Here is an 18,409-nt window from a genome sequence, read left to right as displayed (position 1 = left end):
ATTTTCAAAGTCTTTGAACATTATGGCAGTTTTCTTTCCTCCCTCTATCTGGCTTTTTCCAATTACTATGGAAACGCTTCTGTCTGTAGGCTTCTGTTTCACTGCCAAAACTGCTCGTTTACACAAGTTAGGCAGTACAAAATCTGTATGTGTTCCAACTTATTTTTCCCTGCAGGAGGCAGGGCAGCATAAGAACGTGCCTAGAATAGGTGGTGATAGCAAAGAAAAATTAAATTATACCATTTAAAAGGAAACACAACCTTAGTTGCCTTTTCATCCCTTTTTTGAACCTTTTTAATTCTTAAATACAAGAATGTGTTTGTGGTGCAGCTTAGAACTTGTGCTGTTGGTCTGTCGCCTTCATGAAAGTTGCCCTTGCATTTGTTCCTGTTTGTTCAGGCAGTTTCTATCCTTAATATATAGAAATGCAGTTAAAAATTAAGTGTTTTTTTAATTTCCTTGGTTATTGTTATTAGGCTTGATTGTATAATTTTTTACTAAGGCCCAAGTATGCCTGCTTCTTCACATAATTTAACCTAGAAAGAAATCACTGGTTACCTACTGGAACATACAGAACAGGACTTAGAAGAGCTGTACGTTTAACAAGTCTTGTATGTTTTATGAGGTTTTTTTTTAGTAGCTTATACCAGTAGATTCATTATTTTTTGAACTCAACATGTGCTCAGCCTCTTGCGGTTACAGCATTAACTGTGAAAAATGTATGAAACGGCTGATTTGTATTTGATGGGTTACTTTCAAGAATTAGAGAAGATATTTCACTTTTTTTTCTTCCCTGTTTCCTCTCTCTTACTGTTTTGTTCTTTCTGTTACCTCAACTCCATTCCTCTGGTTGGAATCCCACCATACGGTTTGAACACATCTGTCGGCGAACCTAAAAGTTCTTCTGGTCAACTTGCACGTTCTCCTACTCTAGCTCGTCTTAATCCCTCGGCCTCTTCACCCAACTTTTTTAAATATCTAAGGCATAATTCAAGTGGAGAACAAAGTGGGCATTTTGCACAAAAGAGGTGAGATAGCACCTGTAGTTTGGGATAGGGTTTGTTTTACTCTGCTATGAATATGAAGCTCTGTAGTGTAAGTAATTAAAGTTATGAAATAAAAATTTAAGGTGGTGGAGTTTTATGGGAGGAGGAACTCAGCTGCTTTGCTACTGGTTGTAGCTCTGATACTTGCATAATTTTTTGTTTTAATACAGAAAATTCTTTCAGACACATAGCATTCTTTGGAACCAGTTGCTCCGAAGCAGCAGCTTGTTATGCAGCAGACAGCAGCCCTAAATTGTGCCAATGATAAGATGCCAAGAACCTGAGATCCAGCTCACTCTGTCTCTCCTGAATCATTCAGTTCTGCTTTGCTTTGGCAACCAGAAATACATTAATATTCTTTTAATATTCTTTTGTGCCTGACATCTAAAGGCAAATTAACTATGTTAACTAAATTGGACAAAAAATGGCTGTGAAAAACCAATTGAGGGGAAAGAAAAAGACAGAAATGAGCTCGTGTTTGTCTTGTTTAATTTGTCATGGTTACACTCGGTAATATTAAATGATAATTTTCTGTGCCTCATTTCTTAGAACAAAAATGTGCATTGAGGAAAGCACATTAACTTTTCGTTTCCCTAGGATCCTGAAATAAGGAGCTGCCTAAAAATCTTAACCATGCAAGCCCTTTGAGTTGAACAGCTTATTTTAGCTCAAAATGTTAATGAGGCTGAATGGCCTTGGAAGCACTGTCAGCACTTCTGGCAAGCAAATTTTATTGCTGTTTGCTTTGGCATGTTTTTGTTGTTGTTGTTGTTGTTGTTGTTTGTTTGTTTGTTTTTCTGGAAGGTATAGGTTTCCTCTTCTCCTGAGGTGACAACTCTTCTGATCCAGGGAAAGTACTGAACCCAGAGCTTGATTTCACCAGTCTTGTCATTTGTATTTGCTGAGCACTATCTAGTGTCCCTCTTAATTTAGCTTCACCTCAGAAGTATGATATAATTCAAGGGAGGAAATGTGAGTCTTCAGTGTCACCTTTACTCTGCGTTTATCCAGGCCTGAACACCATGCTAACGGTCCCTGACTTGAATCCTGAAGGTTAAATTGTCCAAAGTAGATTCTTCTTCTAAAGTAAACTGGGAGGTAGTTTTTACATACAGCAGCACCATCTCTGTCCCTTTCTCTATTGTTAGTGAGTTAACATCAACATGAGTTGTTAAGTTAATGAGTTTAAAATGAATGAATTCAAGCTGCCCAGGCTGACTGCATTTCTCTGTGTGAAATCACCATGTAATTGTGATTGATTGATTGGTGAGATTGTAAGTGAAACTTGTTTACAAGGCACACCACACTACAGCTGTATGTTCCTCATGCTCAGTACCAGCTACTAAAGAACTGCTTCATTTCATATCTTTGAGGCAAACTTAAATATCATCCAAATACAATATTATGGTTTCTCACAAACTCTTCTCACTGAAATTCTATTGGTCAAGAGTAAATTCTCCTAAAGTGTTTTTGCCAAGCCAAGTAATTTTCTTCTGAGTTGTTCTCATGTCCTTCTATTAACCAGCTTCTGAGTACGCTGGGAGGTTGTTATTTTACAAGACAGAGCAGAACCAGGAATTGTGTTGATCAGAAGACAGTTGAAGTTTGATTAGTGCTCCTGTCTGTTGCATAAGTAAAGCTGCAATCCTAAATAAATCATCAGTCAGAAAGCTCAGCTTTTTGTTTAAATGTTCCAAGCTTGTTTGAATAAAAGCCTGTTAATGCTTTTCAAAACACTCTTTGCCAAAGTCTTGGATTTCATTTGCTAGTACAAGGATTATCAGAGCCAGCTTTTCTTAACCTTTTCCTCCAACCTTAGGCAATCATTGAAATTGATACTTAGATAATTTTTCAGTTATAAAGTTGGTATTGGTTCTTACTAGGTTAAAGGAACTTACTTGAAATGTGCACCAAGAATCTTGTGAGAATAATGTTTACTGGAAGCATATTTATTTATGTTTGAACATTTTAGTTTGCCCAAACTATTTCAAAGTAGCGCTTTGTTAGTGGTTTTAGTTTTGACTTTGGTTTCCTTGATATTTATGCCTTCAGGATTTAGCTGCTGTCTGTTTGAAACTTAGCAGTATGTGTTATTTTTATTCTGTGGATTTATACTTCCTTGTTCTAAACTATACTTTTCCCAACTACACTCTCAGCATCTCCTACCGTACTGCCTTAAGGAAAAAGCTTCATTCTTCCTCTTCTGTGCCAAATTTCTTAAAATTTCTGGCTCCTGTAGATGAAAATAACACCTCAGACTTTAGGAGCACAACAAGGTAGGGTTTCTCTCTTTAACCCCAGAGGTAAAACTGTATTATTCAAAGGTTTCTTTGTTTGAAGTATTAGAAATGCTTCCCACACTTGCAAAATCTGACTTGTGCAACAGTTCACTTGTGTGCATTCTGCATGTGATTACTGTCAAAAGGATGGAGCTATCCCAGACTCCTCTCTTGCAGTGTTTGCAGAGCTTATCTATTTTGGTGTTGTGACGGTCACGCAGCTTGCATCTCTTCACTTGTGATTATTCCTGCAAAAGGACTCTATTAGCAGTTTTTGGTGAAGAGAAAATACGTGGTTCACCCTAAGCAATGTCAACCTCCTTGGGGTAGGAGGAGAAGATGGTCTGTAAAATGCTATTCTCAGTTGCCAGAGCTGTTTGAAGTTCATTTATCACTCTCAACTCAAAGACTAATGTAATCACTTGGAAATGGGATTTTTAATAGGAAGACAGCATTGCTGAACATTTTTTCATTTAATAATCTGAATAAAAACTTCAGCTGTGTAATTCATTTATTCCATCAAAGGAGTAACAGCCACAGCCCATGGATGCTGTTCCCAGATTTGTTGCTTATTTCACACGGTGACTTGGGATCGGGAACACAAAGATTAAAGTTTTTGCTCTAATTTTATGTTATGAAGGAGTGTACTATGTATCTGACTCACAGAATGCTAGAAGTTTAATTAATGTCTGTAGAACTCCTTAAGGATTGCTGATAAAAGGCACCAGCAGCACTCTGTCTCCTACAAATAACTGCTACTTGTTGTGGATGGTATAGTAAGCAGAATGGTAACGATACTTTGACATACGCCATCATGTATCTTTAATGCAGTGAGTTTAATGCACTGCCACAAAGAGAGTTGAAAAAGAAATGAAACTGTAGAAAGCAGGTTGCAGAGAGCTGCGAACACCTTCTGGTGAACTCGAGTGATGTTTGAGCCTTGTGTAAGCCTGCTGCTACCATGCAAGTTTCACTCACCTAACACTTACAGCTTGACACAGCATGTGCACAGCACACTGCGCTTCTTAGCAGACGGTTCTTATTATGCTCACTGAACTCTACATTGCTGTTCCTGGCAGATTTGAGTAAACTACTCACAAGCCATTCTGTGTTCTGCAATTTTAGTGACTACGAATCCAAACACAGCCAGCAGGCTGTTGGTGCTGACAGCCCTGTAAGGACTCGACGACATTCTTGGAGACAGCAGATATTCCTGCGAGTGGCCACTCCTCAGAAAGCATGTGATTCTCCCAGTCGGTACGATGGTAAGTCTGTACTGGATTCCATGAATGTTGTTAGTAGCTATAATCTGTGGATTGTGATCGATTTTGTCTACTGTATGGGCATGCTTGCCCAATGCTCTGTTTGTACTGGCTTTGTGGCTTTCCATTTCTGGGTTATGCTAAGCTCACCAGTTCTTGGAGTTTTTATTTTTCAACTTCATATGTAACATAGTTCTGATAGTGCAAAATTAACTAACCAGGGAAGAAATTCTTTTCTAGATGTACTGTTTTAATGAGTTTGGCGGGAGGGTGGGGGAAATCACCAAGTATCACTTTCAAGAAAATGTGATCCTTCTATTTCATCTTGCCATGCTAAGTATAAAATAAAGGACCAGAAAAATTCAACTCCAGAAGGAGGAATTAAATTTCTTTCATGACTTCAATTGAATTCTATAGTGTTTACTTCATATCAGACTGGATTTTACCTCACATTGTGCTGCTTTATCCTGTAATTTCTTACCATGTTAGCAATGATTGTCCTCTGTACCTTACTTCTTTTTTGAAGATGTGTAGATGTAAAGAAGCATAGACCAGGGAAAAATATCACTGTGCATGAGCATGCAGGTACATTTTTACACATCTCACCTTATGTGAGCTTGGCAAATGCCACATCACACACTGGGATCAAATGTGCCCCAGAGAACTTTTGGTTCCAGATAATGGTTTCTGGCTCACTGGAACTTGAATTTCTCTGCTGGAGCTCTGCCTTCTGTCTGATCTCTATGGCCATAGTATAAGAGCCACAAGGAACCGAAGAGAACAATACATTGTAATAAACATAGTAACAAAATACTGTTTGAATAGGCTGGGAAAGCTGTCAGGTTAACAGTTATTGAAACATTTTTACTGCATCTTATAAAGAGTCCTTGATGAACGGAACGCTGGACATAACAAGTGTTTCTGTCATTAAGGAGTTGCTGGCAATCTATTTGAACTTAAGCTGTATTAAGCTGTATACAGGCATAGATACCTCCCTCAAGTGTAGTATACTTCAAAACTAAGTAATCTCAAGAGCCTGTCAACATAAATATACATGTGAAATGCTCTCCTATGCTTCAGAGGGTGGGAAGGGGATATTCAGCCTCAGCTGTTCTCTGAAGCTAATAGTTTTGCAAATTTGATACGTCTTTCTATAATTGAAAGTGGACTTACTAGTTTTTGAAAGCCACAAAACATTCCCTGATTAAATGGGGAAAAACCCACCCCAAATCCAAAACTGCCTGTCCAGACACATCCTTTGAGACATAATAGTTGCAAGACACAATTTAAACAACCTACAGCTGGATAAGCAGCAAAGTTGGAGAAATGTGTATGGCAAAAAAGGAAAACAGGAAGTGTTATTAATCTGGGGAGCAACTTAAAGTAACTGGTGTTTTAATTCGCTCTTGTTTTCCTTATCTGTTTTTGTTCCAATGTACATATTCAGCTTATGAGCAGAGGGAGAAAACTCAGACTTTTTCTTAGCAAGTATTAGAGTTTTCTGTTTGGATTTTTGTGAATCTCTTGGAACATTTTTGGCAATGAAGTTCCTGAGCGATGATCAGTTTTCTGGAGCCTTTAAGAGTGATCTTACCTCACTCACTGTCACAGTTAACTTAGTAGCCTCTGTAGCTCCATAGAAAATATAGCTAGCTATTTTTCATCAGCTTGTTCCTTTTTCTTTAATCTTCACTCAAGGAGAAGCAGTGTATAAAGCAGATCTGATCCATTTGATAAGAGTTAACTGTAGTTGGTTTTGTATTTTTTAAAATCTTTTTTAAGGTTTCCTTGCTCACTTTAGACTGATCTCCTTTGGAAACAGACTTGATGAAAACAGCTGACATATGACCAAAAGATCAATTTCAGCCAACGTCAGTGGAGAATAGAGAGGTGCTTATGATGAACTTGAGAGGTGTCTAGCACCCTGAGTTCCCACATGAAGTTTGCTGCACCAAGTCCCACTCCAGACCCTTTCTTCTTAAGGAAGTGTTCATTAATAGTTTTAATGCTAAACTTTTGTCTCCTGTAGCTTAGCTGGAGGGAAATGCTTGTTAGCTGTGCTTGCATGGCTGCCTTGTCTTGCACAAGGCAAAGAGCAAACAGTTTTCCAGGTACTATTATTTAAATGTACGACTTGCCTTATACTTGAAGGAGGCTGTCAGAATCAATGGAGTTAAAAATAATACTTACAGTAGATATACCAAAGTGTCTTTTCCCATGCCAGTTGTGACTACTACCTTGCCTGACAGCTAGACTCAATACAGCCCCATTCAGACAAGGTGTGTGCTCTTGAGACAACAGGAAACTATTACTTCTGGTTCTTAAAGGGAGCAGCGTCCCACGTGCACATCCTTCCTCCTGCCACCTCCTGCTTGTGGGTGCTGCAAACTCACAGCTGTGTTCTGCCCCCTGCCACTTTCCCAAGGCAGTGCTGAACCTGAAGGGTCTATTATGATTGATGATGAAGCACATAGGAGGAGCATTATGCAGTTTATTGCCTGGTGGGGAAGCTTGCCGCAGCCCCTGCCTGTATCTCAATCACTGGTGAACTTGAAGAGGCTGACCTATGGTATAGGAATTTTGAAATAATTTCCTGCATATGTGAAACCTCTATCAGAAGATTCTAGGTTGGCAGGGGAAAGCTTCACCAAGGAGGGATCTCCAGAAAGAGATCCTTCCTCAGTGCCAGTCAGCCCTTAATTGGGGTCTAAGAGAGATGCAGCCAGGCTCCACCCCTTCTGCTCACACAGCTGAATTGCCTTCGCCTGTGCTCCCAGGGCTGACTGGGTCTTTTTCCCAGGTGCTCAATCAGTGGTTCAGGCCATGACTCAACAGTTCCCATACAAGCTGGAAGATAGAAGTATGCAGGGTTGAGATCTTAGTTTTAATGTAGTGAGCTATTATGCAACATCTTCTGCTGTTTGCCCGTTGTCATGCTCCACATCTCCTCTTATACTTTTTGTCTATGTCAGAAAGGTTTGCATTTGTAAATGACTTGGTTTGCTTTCCTTTTTATTTATTTAATATTTGCCAGAATTGCTGCATGGCAAAATTAATACTCAACCATCCACTTGTAGTTGGAAAAGGGTCTAAAATACGTTTTCAGAACAGTAATGTTTCTGTTGAGTAAAATTTTTCTTTAATACTTAAAAAATAAATTAAAAAAAAAAGTGGTTTATGGAAAGCTGCTGAGTATAGAGCCCTGACTGGGCTGGAAGGTGAGGAGCTGAGTAGCTGTGCTGCTGTGGGTGGTGTAGGGCACTTGGGGGCAGCATTTCACTCACTTCCAGCTTAAGGCAAGCTCTATATCTTGCACTCTGGTATTCCTTTTTCATTTGTATTCTGTGAAGTGGGGGGAGATAGAAGAGGAGGAGTACAGTTTGCTAAAAAAATCGATTACATCTGTTACAGTACTATATTTCTTTTGAAAAAAGACTTTTTCTAAGTTATTTTGGCCTCTTTTCTGTAGATGACTTTATTTCTGCTCTCCTCATTATCTTAAACATTTCAAATTATACATTTATATCTCCTTCCTCTGTTTGGACACAGATATTCATACTTACACGGAGTCTTTCTAACAAATTACATCCTGTGGCTAGACAAATCGTAGAATTGTAGAGATTATTTAGATTGGAAAAGACCTTCAAGACCATCAAGTCCAATTGTCAACCTGACTTACCAAATTCTGTCTTTAAACTGCATCCTTTTAAAGCATGAGTAAAAACTGATTTTAACCAACTGTATTGAAGTACACAGACTTTCAAGAATTCCTCATTTGGCCATTCCTTGAAGCTACGTATGAGAGTACAAGAACTTGTTCTTTCTTGTGATTCCACATCTGAAGTTTTTTTTACTAATAAAGAGATCTGATCACACTACTTAAATGATTGTGTTTTCTTGTTTGTTGACCTGAAATTTGTGATGTTCAAAATGAAACAAAGAAAAAAAAAGAGTGTAGGGCAGAAAATTGAATGTCCATGTGGAATATTCCATGCACTGTATCTTTTCAGACTTCATGTCTGAGTATGTGGTTGGTAAACAGCACATTCGGAGAGCCATGTGTAGAACTCTATAACGAAAATGGCAGTAACGCATCATGTTCGAACCTCTTCTCTGTTAACTTCCTTTAAAAATAAAACTAAGCCTAAAATAAAGCATTTTTCTACATGAAGTGTTCCAGCTTCGTATCAAAAACAAGATGACAGGATTCAGCTTTGAAATTTGAAGTTGGTTTTATACCAAGTACTTCTGAAGAAATGATTTTTGTCTCTTATATTGTTAAAGTTATTCTAGTCAATTAGAAAATAATTTTCATAAAAATAAGTTTTAAGACAATATTTTGATTAATTGCAGTTGGAATACTTTAATGTCTTCCTAACAGAAGGAGAACATATTCATTTATATTTGCTGTGGCTCTTTCTGGAGCTAATGGAATTTCCTGTTCATATCACTACCAAGTAATCAAATATTGACCATTTTAATGACTACTGCAGTCATTCACCAGCTTTTCATTTCTTAACTTTCCTCAGTGTGATCCTCGGCAGCAGTACATTTTGATGGTTTCTTATGATCCTTTTTATTTTGTTTTGTGTATAGTTTTTGCATGATAGTTTTGTGTAATAAATGTGTTGGTCCTTTTGGAGTGTAGGGACACTTATGACTGAGGCCCTGTCACACAAAGCCAAAGAGCTGGTTATAAATAAATGGATCTGTATAAATGCCATCTCAGTTCATTCTTACTGTGGGCCTGCTCTCAGCTTGTTCTTTCTTGAGTGTCAGAGGAGGTGGGAGCATCGTAACAGTATGAGTTTGAGGTATGTGTGCATGTGCTAGTTCATTAATACGCTTTCATGAACAGTGAGGGGTGTAATATATTTAAAAAGAGTACAGGTCAAATGTGGAATAGGAGTCAACAAAAGCTATTGAGATTGGCAGATGAAGAAGGAAGCAGTCTTTCAACATGTGCTGATGTGCCGAGATCCTCCTTAAGTATACTTATTAATCTCTCAAGTTTTGAAAGCTGCACACGTTTTTTTAGTATATGGCACTTTGGTTCGGAGAAATGTGTGCTCCCACTATGTTCAGTTATGTTCAGTTCAGTTGTTCTATTGCTCACCTTTGCTTTTCCTGTTTTCCTCCAGATCACTTGTATATGTATGAAATACTCGGTTTCTTGTTACAGTATATCTGTAACTCCAGTCTGCTCAGGACGGGGAAGTTGCATGGCATATTTGTCAGTCACTCAGTTATGTATTCCTGGACATGGATTAGTGTTGACTTACCAAATGTCCGTTTTTATTCTTTGCTTGAAGGGGTTACCTGAACATTCAGCCTCCCCGCCTTTGCCAGCCAAACAGCTGACGCAACTCTGCAAACTTACCAGGCTGCCTGAGCCATTAAACAGGTTTATTTTGGTTTTTGTACATCCTGGTACATGCCAGTATGGTGGTGGGAAGAAAAACAGATTGTGAATGTGTTGGATTTTATCAATGTAGACTTTAGACTTTCTGTTAAATGTCCGCAAGTGATAAGAGTAAAGGAAGAAAAAAAAAAAAAAAGATAGAAAAGGAACTGCCATTTGGAAGTCAAAACCAAGCTTAGAACTCTTCCACGGTGGAATTAGAGGTAGGATTGATAATGGTAATAATTCAGCCTATAGAATTTTCTAACCTTTCTACTGTTAGGTTTTTCGTTTGTTTGTTTTTCTTCTATAGCCTTAACCTCTGTGGACTAAATTTCTTTTAGTGTCTTTAGTTTGTCAGTAACAGATGAGAATTTTCACCTTAAATAGAAGCAGGGCCGTGCTCCCAGGAGATACATGCTCTGCATCTGCGTGATGCAAGTGTTGCCACGGTAAGGTTTGCTTGCCAAAGGGCTAGAACTGAAAAACACAACCTGTAAATTAAAGGTGAGCTTTTAAGTTGGTCCTTGAAGACCACTCAACAAAATTTGCATTGAAAAATTAGGTATATGTTAAGGACAGGAAAAATTTAAGCTTATTCTTGCTTTAAGGGAAGCAATGTCTTCATTTCATGTCTTTGGCAGCCTATTTTTTTTTTTATTTTTATTTTTATAAGTGGTTAACAATAAGATCACTCTGCAAGTAGTCTGGTACCTTCTAACATTTACATGCATGAGTCTGTACTTTAAAGCACAATACACATTTGAGTCTAATAGATCCATAAATCCCTGAAAGGATGAGTTAATGGGAAGAGATTTGTTTCCCCAAAGATGTACATGCATCTTACATTGATTAGTCTGAAAACGTAACAAGAAGCAAATAGATAACAGCATACAGGGGATAAGGATGTTCCTACCTATACCAGTTTTGTTTTTCATGTTCACATTTGGTGACTGTTTTTGTGAATTCCTCTCTCTTAAATTTATGTTACTTTGTGCATATAATGCATTATTAAAGAGAAAAAAAAAGACTTTCCTAATGAATTGAGTTTGTTGTTGTTGTTGTTGTTGTTGTTTTTTCCCCACAAGTTCCATGTCCACTAAAGCAAATAAAGCCAGTACTGACAGTTATTCTTAAGAGCATTTCCCTCATGGTTTTAAATTTGCATTAAAAATGGGGCAAAACCTGCTATATGTAGTCACTGTAGAAAAGAATGTGCAGGACATTGCTAGTAGTACACTGTGTACATCAAAATAAGTTTCCTTTAATTGCCAGCACAAGTTGAGTGACTGTTCCTTCTCTACCTGATCACTTACCCAAAGCTCTTCTATAGTTGCAAGTCATTGCCTAGGAGTGTCTTTTTGTTTACCTAGTTTAAAAAAAAAAAAAGTAGTCTCATTTTATTTTAAATGATCTAATATAATTTCTTCATTGTATTGCTATTTTTAATAACCAACTGTGTTTCTGAGTGCATCTGTGTCAGCATTTCCTATTTTGTAAAGCATTGCCACGTAAACTGTAGGGTATTTATCATTTGCTTAATTTACCATCCCATGAAGTTCACTGTTCTCTGAAATGCTGTAGATACCCAAAGCCTGGATATCCACACTTTTGTCCAGAGTTTGAGTTTGTAAACTTTTAAATTGTGCCTGCTAGCCGAAAAGGTTGCATTTATTTTTATAAATATATTTTAGTACTTGAATTTAACTGTGGTAACACAAAGATAAATGTTGTCTAAGAAAACAGGTGGCTGGATCCACCCTATTCCTCTCTGACTCTTCAAGAGGAAAAGACTGACAGTGGCAAAGCAGAAAAGCAGAAGCCAACAGCTGTGAACATTTCCATTCATATTTAGTTGTCTGAGTTCAGTTATGCGAGTGCCTTCGAACAAACAAGAAAAGAATAGCTGCATATGAACTGTGTGAGTTGACATACGATGGCTTTCTGAGCAGAATTTAAAGGGGTAAAAAAACCTTTCCATTTTGTTAGTTTGTAAAGATATAGTGTTTTGCATGTATGTTGTGTTCAGTGTGAAATTTATCTCTATGCTAGACAATGATAAAGAAATGGATCATGAAACTACCATACAAAATAATTGCTTCAGGAGCATGAACAGATGTATTTGTCCTTGTCTGGACAATCTGGGCAATAGGATTTTAGTTACGTGTATTTTAGGTCATTTTCTTGGATGTGTAACTGGTCAGCTTCTCTTATGGAGATATTCCTCAGAATTTTGGCTGAGGAAGAAGTGCTGTGGCTATGACTTACCATTTGGAGTGGAGTAGAAAGAAGTGGGTGGGTTTTTGACCATTCATTTTAAAGATGGCAAATGAAATATTTTTTCTTCTAAATATAGACTACTGAGTCTTCAGAGAAGCTGTATAAAATAATGATAAAATTAAGTGACTATAGCAGGCGCTAAGAAAGCAAAGTACAAGAATTTATGCTTCTTATGTTGATAACTTAATGAAAAACAAATGTTGCTCCCTGAAAAGAAATACTTTCTCAATTTGCATGAGGTTTATTTAATTGTCCTTTTCTTTTGTAGTCTTTTCAATCTTCTTAGAATTACCTTGCATGCCTGACAAAAAGAATCATTTTGTGGTAGATCAGTTGAAGCCAAAAGAAAAAGTGCACAAAGTTACAATGTGATTAAAAATGAGAAACGAGAGCATAGATACCTTAGTTGTTTGTCTCCCTTTCTATACGTTTACTTTAAGAGCAGGTAATTATCCCATTGTATGGCCTTAGTGGTGGGTTTGTGCAGCTATGGGTATGGGGTTTCTTTGTCAAATGCAGTTTAGAGATTATTTTTTAAATTAAGTGAGTTCTTTATTTAGTGTGATATGCTACTTGAACTAAGCTGGCTTTCAACTCTGTTGCATTTCTGCAGTTTCTCAGATGTGCCTTTTCTCTTTTAGATCTGTCCTTGTAACGCTGTAATTAGTAAGCTGTGTTCTTTGTGGATGGTGCAGTTTTTATCAGGTTGTTGGGTTGTTTGTCTAGGGTTAGGCCATATGATTCTTATTCAGAAGAAACTTTGTAAATCTGCTTGAAACTGTCATTTGAGAAACCATGCTTTGGTAGGTATTACTACCTTCTATATATGTATGCGTATACATATATCCACGCACACGAGTGTATGCATGATATGTATATATGGATATACACGCAATCTTTGGAGATATGTCCCTTTGTTCACCCATTCATGAAGTCTAAGTAGTTCATGACAACTTCTCTCTTTCAAAGATTACACTGAGCTGGGAGAACTTCCACCCAGATCTCCTTTGGAACCAGTGTGTGAAGATGGCCCTTTTGGTCCAGTGAAGGAAGAAAGAAAACGGACATCTCGTGAGCTTCGTGAATTGTGGAAGAAAGCCATTATTCAGCAAATTCTGCTCCTCAGAATGGAAAAAGAAAACCAGAAGTTACAAGGTTGGTGAAGCTCTTCATTATGCACTACTGCAGTACAAGTTAAATTTTTGGTTTGCACTGTGGCCTTCAGTGTTTGAGCCAAACCATAATGAAATGTTTTAGACATGTAAAGTTGAAAAAGTTAAGCAGTGTGTTCCTCAGCTTTCGTAACAAAAGGCAATAATTTTTTTTTCTCAGCACTTACCCTTATAATTTGTTTACTTCATATTAACCGCTACCCTTTTTAGTTTTACAGTGGTTGAAGTGCTTCAGTCTGGTGTCTGGAAGTGATGATAAGGAATTTAGCACAATCACTATCATGAATTTAATTATTTTTACTCTTGCATCTATAAGCCTTTGTTTAAGTGTTGATCAACTCAAAGTTCTACTTAGCCAGTTTTGAAGTTCTAAGGATCTGGCTGTAGACTTCAGCCTGTGGGTGCGTGCAGTAGTACAGGCACCATGCAAGCAAGCTTTGTATGCAGTAGTAATAACTTAGATTAGTCAAATGTGACTAAGAGTGTGTGAAACTTGGAGTGATTCTTAACCCATTTTTTTTCCTGCGGCTGGCCAAAAGTATCTCTGTAACAAGTCTTATCATGGTGGCAAGTTTGACATTTAAATTCAAAAGGCAGCTCATTAAGAATACTGATTTTTATTGTAGAGCTGCATACAGAATCACCAGTGATTGTCTCTGAGAGCTCCTCCTTGTGAATGGGGAGGACAGAAATGTTTGTTTGGATTATTCTGGAAGATCAGGAAGGGAATAGTCACCAGGATCCCAAGGGTGGGAAACTGGCATGAAAATGGCAATTCTTGTTTGCCTTTGTGTAAATTTGGAGAGAGATTGTTTTCCACAAAGAACAAATATGTAGAGAGAGGTCCCAGCAGAGCAAAAGGTTTCATATACCAACAATAAATTCCTTTTTAAAATGAGGCTGAGACTTCCAGCTGTAAGAAGGAAATGCTTTCTTTGGACATTGCATATGGTCCCTCAAAGCATTTACCTATCTGTAAGCTATTTGCTGCTGCTAGTACAGCTCTCTTATCTGGGCCCTGATATCTGAAGGGCACTTGATTGCCTACAAACTCCAAAGGTGTCAGCACATTAATATGTTTTATATGTAATACTATTACAGCAAAACATGTCCATGTAAACCAAATGCACAGTGATAGGTGCTGTGAAAAGCATTTAGAGAAAGAGATACTGAGAGAAGTGATTTATATAACCCCTTAAATTTAGAGCAGGATATCAGAAATGAGCTTTTATCAAGTTGTTCTGTGCCTTGCATTTTTATGGGATCTTGCATTTGGAAACAAATTTCCTTTGTTTCATATATCTATGCTCCTGAACTTTTTTAAAAGTTCTTTTGTCTTCAGGTTATCTTAATCTACCACTATCAATCAAGTTCTTGGCAACTGCTGGACAATAATATCCATTCAAACTTCAATAAGTTTAATCAGATGCTCTGTTGTTTTTGAGTTTTTTTTCCTGCCTATTTGTAAAACTAGCAGAAATTCACTAAGATGCACATGTCTGAAGCTAGCTAGTGAATGAATGAGGGAAGTGTTGGCAAACGTGATGGCCCCAGGTGTGCAGTGGACACTTTGGAGAAAGGAACACGTCCTGGGTAGCTGCTGAATGAACAGTGCAGCCAGTGAAACAGTACTTGCAAAACAGATTATTGTGCTGTTAGCTGACAAGCTGTAAGGAGCTTCATTTAACTTGTCAAACACTGTTAATACATGTAGTTGCATGTAACACCTTAACAAACAAACAAAAACCCAAACACCAACCCACAGCACAGTCACACCAATTTTGACAATTAAGAGGCCTCAATTTTAGGTAGATTGCACAGTAACTGTTTGTTTGGTAAAGTTGTAAGTGAATTAATCAATTTTACAAGTATTAATCAATGTTAATTGGTGCACTTACGATATTGTTTCCCAGCCTCAGAAAATAATTTGCAGAACAGACGTCTGAAGCTTGACTATGAAGAAATCACACCGTGCTTGAAAGAGGTAACTCTGATTTGGGAGAAAATGTTGAGTACACCTGGAAGGTCAAAGATTAAATTTGATGTGGAAAAAATACACTCTGCTGTTGGGCAAGGTAAGCACTGTTTGTTATTTTGTGTTCTTGAAATGCATGCAAACTGAAAAGGAATAGGGTGACTTCTTAACCACTCCTTCTAAACAGGTTCTTACTAGAGATGTTTCTCAGGCTGCTGACTGCATGAGTAATAATGTGCAGTATTTTCATGGTTACACACGAGCATGTTGTTATGCACTGTTTCCTTTCAGTGTTAGCTGCACTTGTATTACTGGTGTTAATAGACTGGGTGTTGTTTGTTGTTTTTCTTTTGTTTTAATGAAAACTTTTCCTGTATGAGAGGTGCAAAGTACCTCTATGTATTACAGTAATTGCAACCCAATTTTGTAAATAGAAAGTTGTAATTAAAGAAGTAAGCCTAGATAATGCCAAATACATGACAGTGTAAAGATTGAAGAAGCTGTCTGCATTGTTAGCTGGAAATCCTGAGTTCCAGCTATGGTAGTACACGGACATACAAACAGTGAACATTGCTCTCTCTCTAGAACTGCTTTTTACCACAGCTCATTGCCATAGTTATTCTTCATTTCATACAGATAGAGGGTTCTGTCCTGTTGTTATGTGAACATGAGAAAAATTTGGTTTCTGTTGATAGTCTGATGATTCTGGCCTGTGTTAGTGTTCTAACCGGCACTTGAACTTGGAGTGATGCAACATAAGTAAATAAATCCCTGTTTAAAGGATTGTTACCAGTAGATTCAAGTAGCCTGTAGATGGGTAAGTTACCCATGGTTTTTAATGCTACAGACATCTCTGTATAGCCTAACTGTAGCAAAACCATGTTTTTAGAGCCAAATTTTGTCAAATTTCATATATAAGCAAAAACGAAAAATGCATTTAAATTCAATTTTGCAAGTTCTAGTTTAGATGAAAACTGTTAAAAATAACTTGAGTAAGCAATGCAGATAGGCAAAAAGTGCGCATTTATACTTTTCTGTGTGTGCATTCTAGCTTCCTAAAATTTACAGCCAATAATAGCGTCAGTGTTTTATTGAGAAAATGTTAATTACTCCTATTGCAAAGCTTTATCGTGTGCTTTAGTGTGGAAAATGGGTGATAAGCATCTAGCTTTTTAGAGATCAGTAATACAGTATTTGCTGCCTCCTCTAGTAGTTCTAGACTGGTTATAAGTGCTAACCTTAGACTTTAGGCAGCTCACCCTGTTTCCACCTTAAATCTCTCCTGTTACATTGCTGGTTTCTTCTGTTTGTGAAGGAAGTACAAGAATGACAGTAGTTTGATCTATGGTCTGTTGGAGGTAGCAGATAGAGATCTAGCAGATAGGGATCTGCTTGCTTAAGTTCCTCAATTCTGTTAGGTCAGTGGTAGCTGAACCACTGGAAATTACAGCTTTAATGACCTTCTTCTCAGGAGTACCACGTCACCACCGTGGGGAGATCTGGAAGTTTCTAGCAGAGCAATATCATCTTAAACATCAGTTTCCAAATAAACAACAACCAAAGGACACACCTTATAAAGAACTCCTTAAACAACTAACTTCCCAACAACATGCAATACTTATTGACCTAGGTAAGTACAGCTGGAGGGGATTCTGATTTCTGGAAGAGAAATAAAAGAAGGTAATGTATTAAAATACTCTCAGCACTTAATAATGGGTTGTTGCTAAGAAATGCTTTTAGTCTGATCTAAATGCAAACTATTACTTGATGCCAATAGGAAAATGTGAAATGTGTGTTTCAAGCACAGAGGGCCTTTGCAACATGCAGTAATTAGGGACTAGATCTGTATTACAGATATTAATGGTGAACTCCACAGATTAGTGGAATAGAAATCCTCAAGAAAGTAAGTCAGTATTTAAGTGCAGATTTAAGTGCAGAACAACAAGTGCTATTCATTTGTGATACCCGGCATTTACTGTCTCTCTTAAATACCCTTACTTGAAATAACACAGAAGTTTTACTTTCAGTGGATAGATGATAGTAGCTGGTATTTTTACTTGTATTAAAACAATTATGAAGAGCTCAAAAGCTCTTTTTAAGGCATCTCAGCAGGATGTTCCCACTGCCTAACTTCAAGCAGCAACTTGCTCCTAATTTAGGACGATGAATCGGTCTGTGGAGGCACACATGCTGTTCTCCACTGAGTGTAGTAGAGAGTGATTAGGAACCAAGGCTTTAAATTTAAGTGTCTTGTAGGTGGGTTTCAGACAGATCTATGCCCCCAAGCAGCAGACTAGCATGGCTGCTCCTCAGCTGGGTTAAGAATTCTGTGTACTCTCCTGCAGTCATTAAAGAATTTCGAATGTGACAGTAATTGTTCAAAATTATGCTGTTGTTGACTCCATATGTTCACATGTCTAACATTTACCTTTGCAAAAATATTTGTGCTTGAAAGAAACTCATCTGATGCAAATTAATAACACCTCAATAGTGTATGGCTGAATTGGACATTTTTACAGCTAATCCATAGGCTATTCATTTGAATATATGGTCATGGAGATGTATGTGCATACATAATAGATAGATAGATACTGTTCTCTTCTCCCTTGGATATTTCAATTCAGTTTATTTTCTTGGAAACCAAGACAACAAAAAAACAAGTGTTTTTCCATGAGGATGCCATCACTTGCATGTGAGTAGGTGGTCTACTGTGTTCATAACAGCTCTTTCAAATTAAATGAAAGAAGTAATCTTTTCTTCCAGAGCATGATAGAGTTTACAAAGTGTTGTGTTACAGGGTTTGTGGTTTGAGTCTGAGGGGCTACATGGAGCAATAATTAAGTTTGAATAAATGAATTTACTATGAAAAAGCTGTCATTGGGAAATCTATGTACTGCAACATAATATCATGTAATAGGATGATAAAAATTATAGAAGATCTGTGCACAGATGCCTTTTTCTCTAAAGGCATCAAACAGTTATTCTGTCATACTT

At 37.5% G+C, this 18,409-nt stretch overlaps 1 protein-coding gene across 8 annotated transcripts in view; it reads left to right on the top strand.

Annotated features, from left to right (window-relative positions):
• TBC1D1 (TBC1 domain family member 1) overlaps nucleotides 1-18,409 on the top strand; it is a 95,438-nt gene that overhangs the window by 62,189 nt on the left and 14,840 nt on the right. For 3 of the 8 annotated variants that reach the window (XM_010710295.3, XM_010710294.3, XM_010710297.2), the window contains 6 exons: nucleotides 900-1,028; nucleotides 3,203-3,322; nucleotides 4,451-4,590; nucleotides 13,238-13,423; nucleotides 15,354-15,515; nucleotides 16,887-17,045. In XM_010710295.3, the coding sequence (XP_010708597.1) occupies nucleotides 900-1,028; nucleotides 3,203-3,322; nucleotides 4,451-4,590; nucleotides 13,238-13,423; nucleotides 15,354-15,515; nucleotides 16,887-17,045 (896 nt within the window). Of the gene's footprint in view, nucleotides 1-899; nucleotides 1,029-3,202; nucleotides 3,323-4,450; nucleotides 4,591-11,792; nucleotides 11,952-13,237; nucleotides 13,424-15,353; nucleotides 15,516-16,886; nucleotides 17,046-18,409 lie in introns of those variants that run through there. The other 5 variants (XM_010710299.3, XM_010710298.3, XM_010710296.3 and 2 more) reach the window with 4 other exon arrangements.

This window comes from Meleagris gallopavo, chromosome 4 (genome assembly GCF_000146605.3).
Source record: "Meleagris gallopavo isolate NT-WF06-2002-E0010 breed Aviagen turkey brand Nicholas breeding stock chromosome 4, Turkey_5.1, whole genome shotgun sequence".
Taxonomy (NCBI): domain Eukaryota; kingdom Metazoa; phylum Chordata; class Aves; order Galliformes; family Phasianidae; genus Meleagris; species Meleagris gallopavo.
This window is presented reverse-complemented; position numbering and strand designations above follow the sequence as displayed.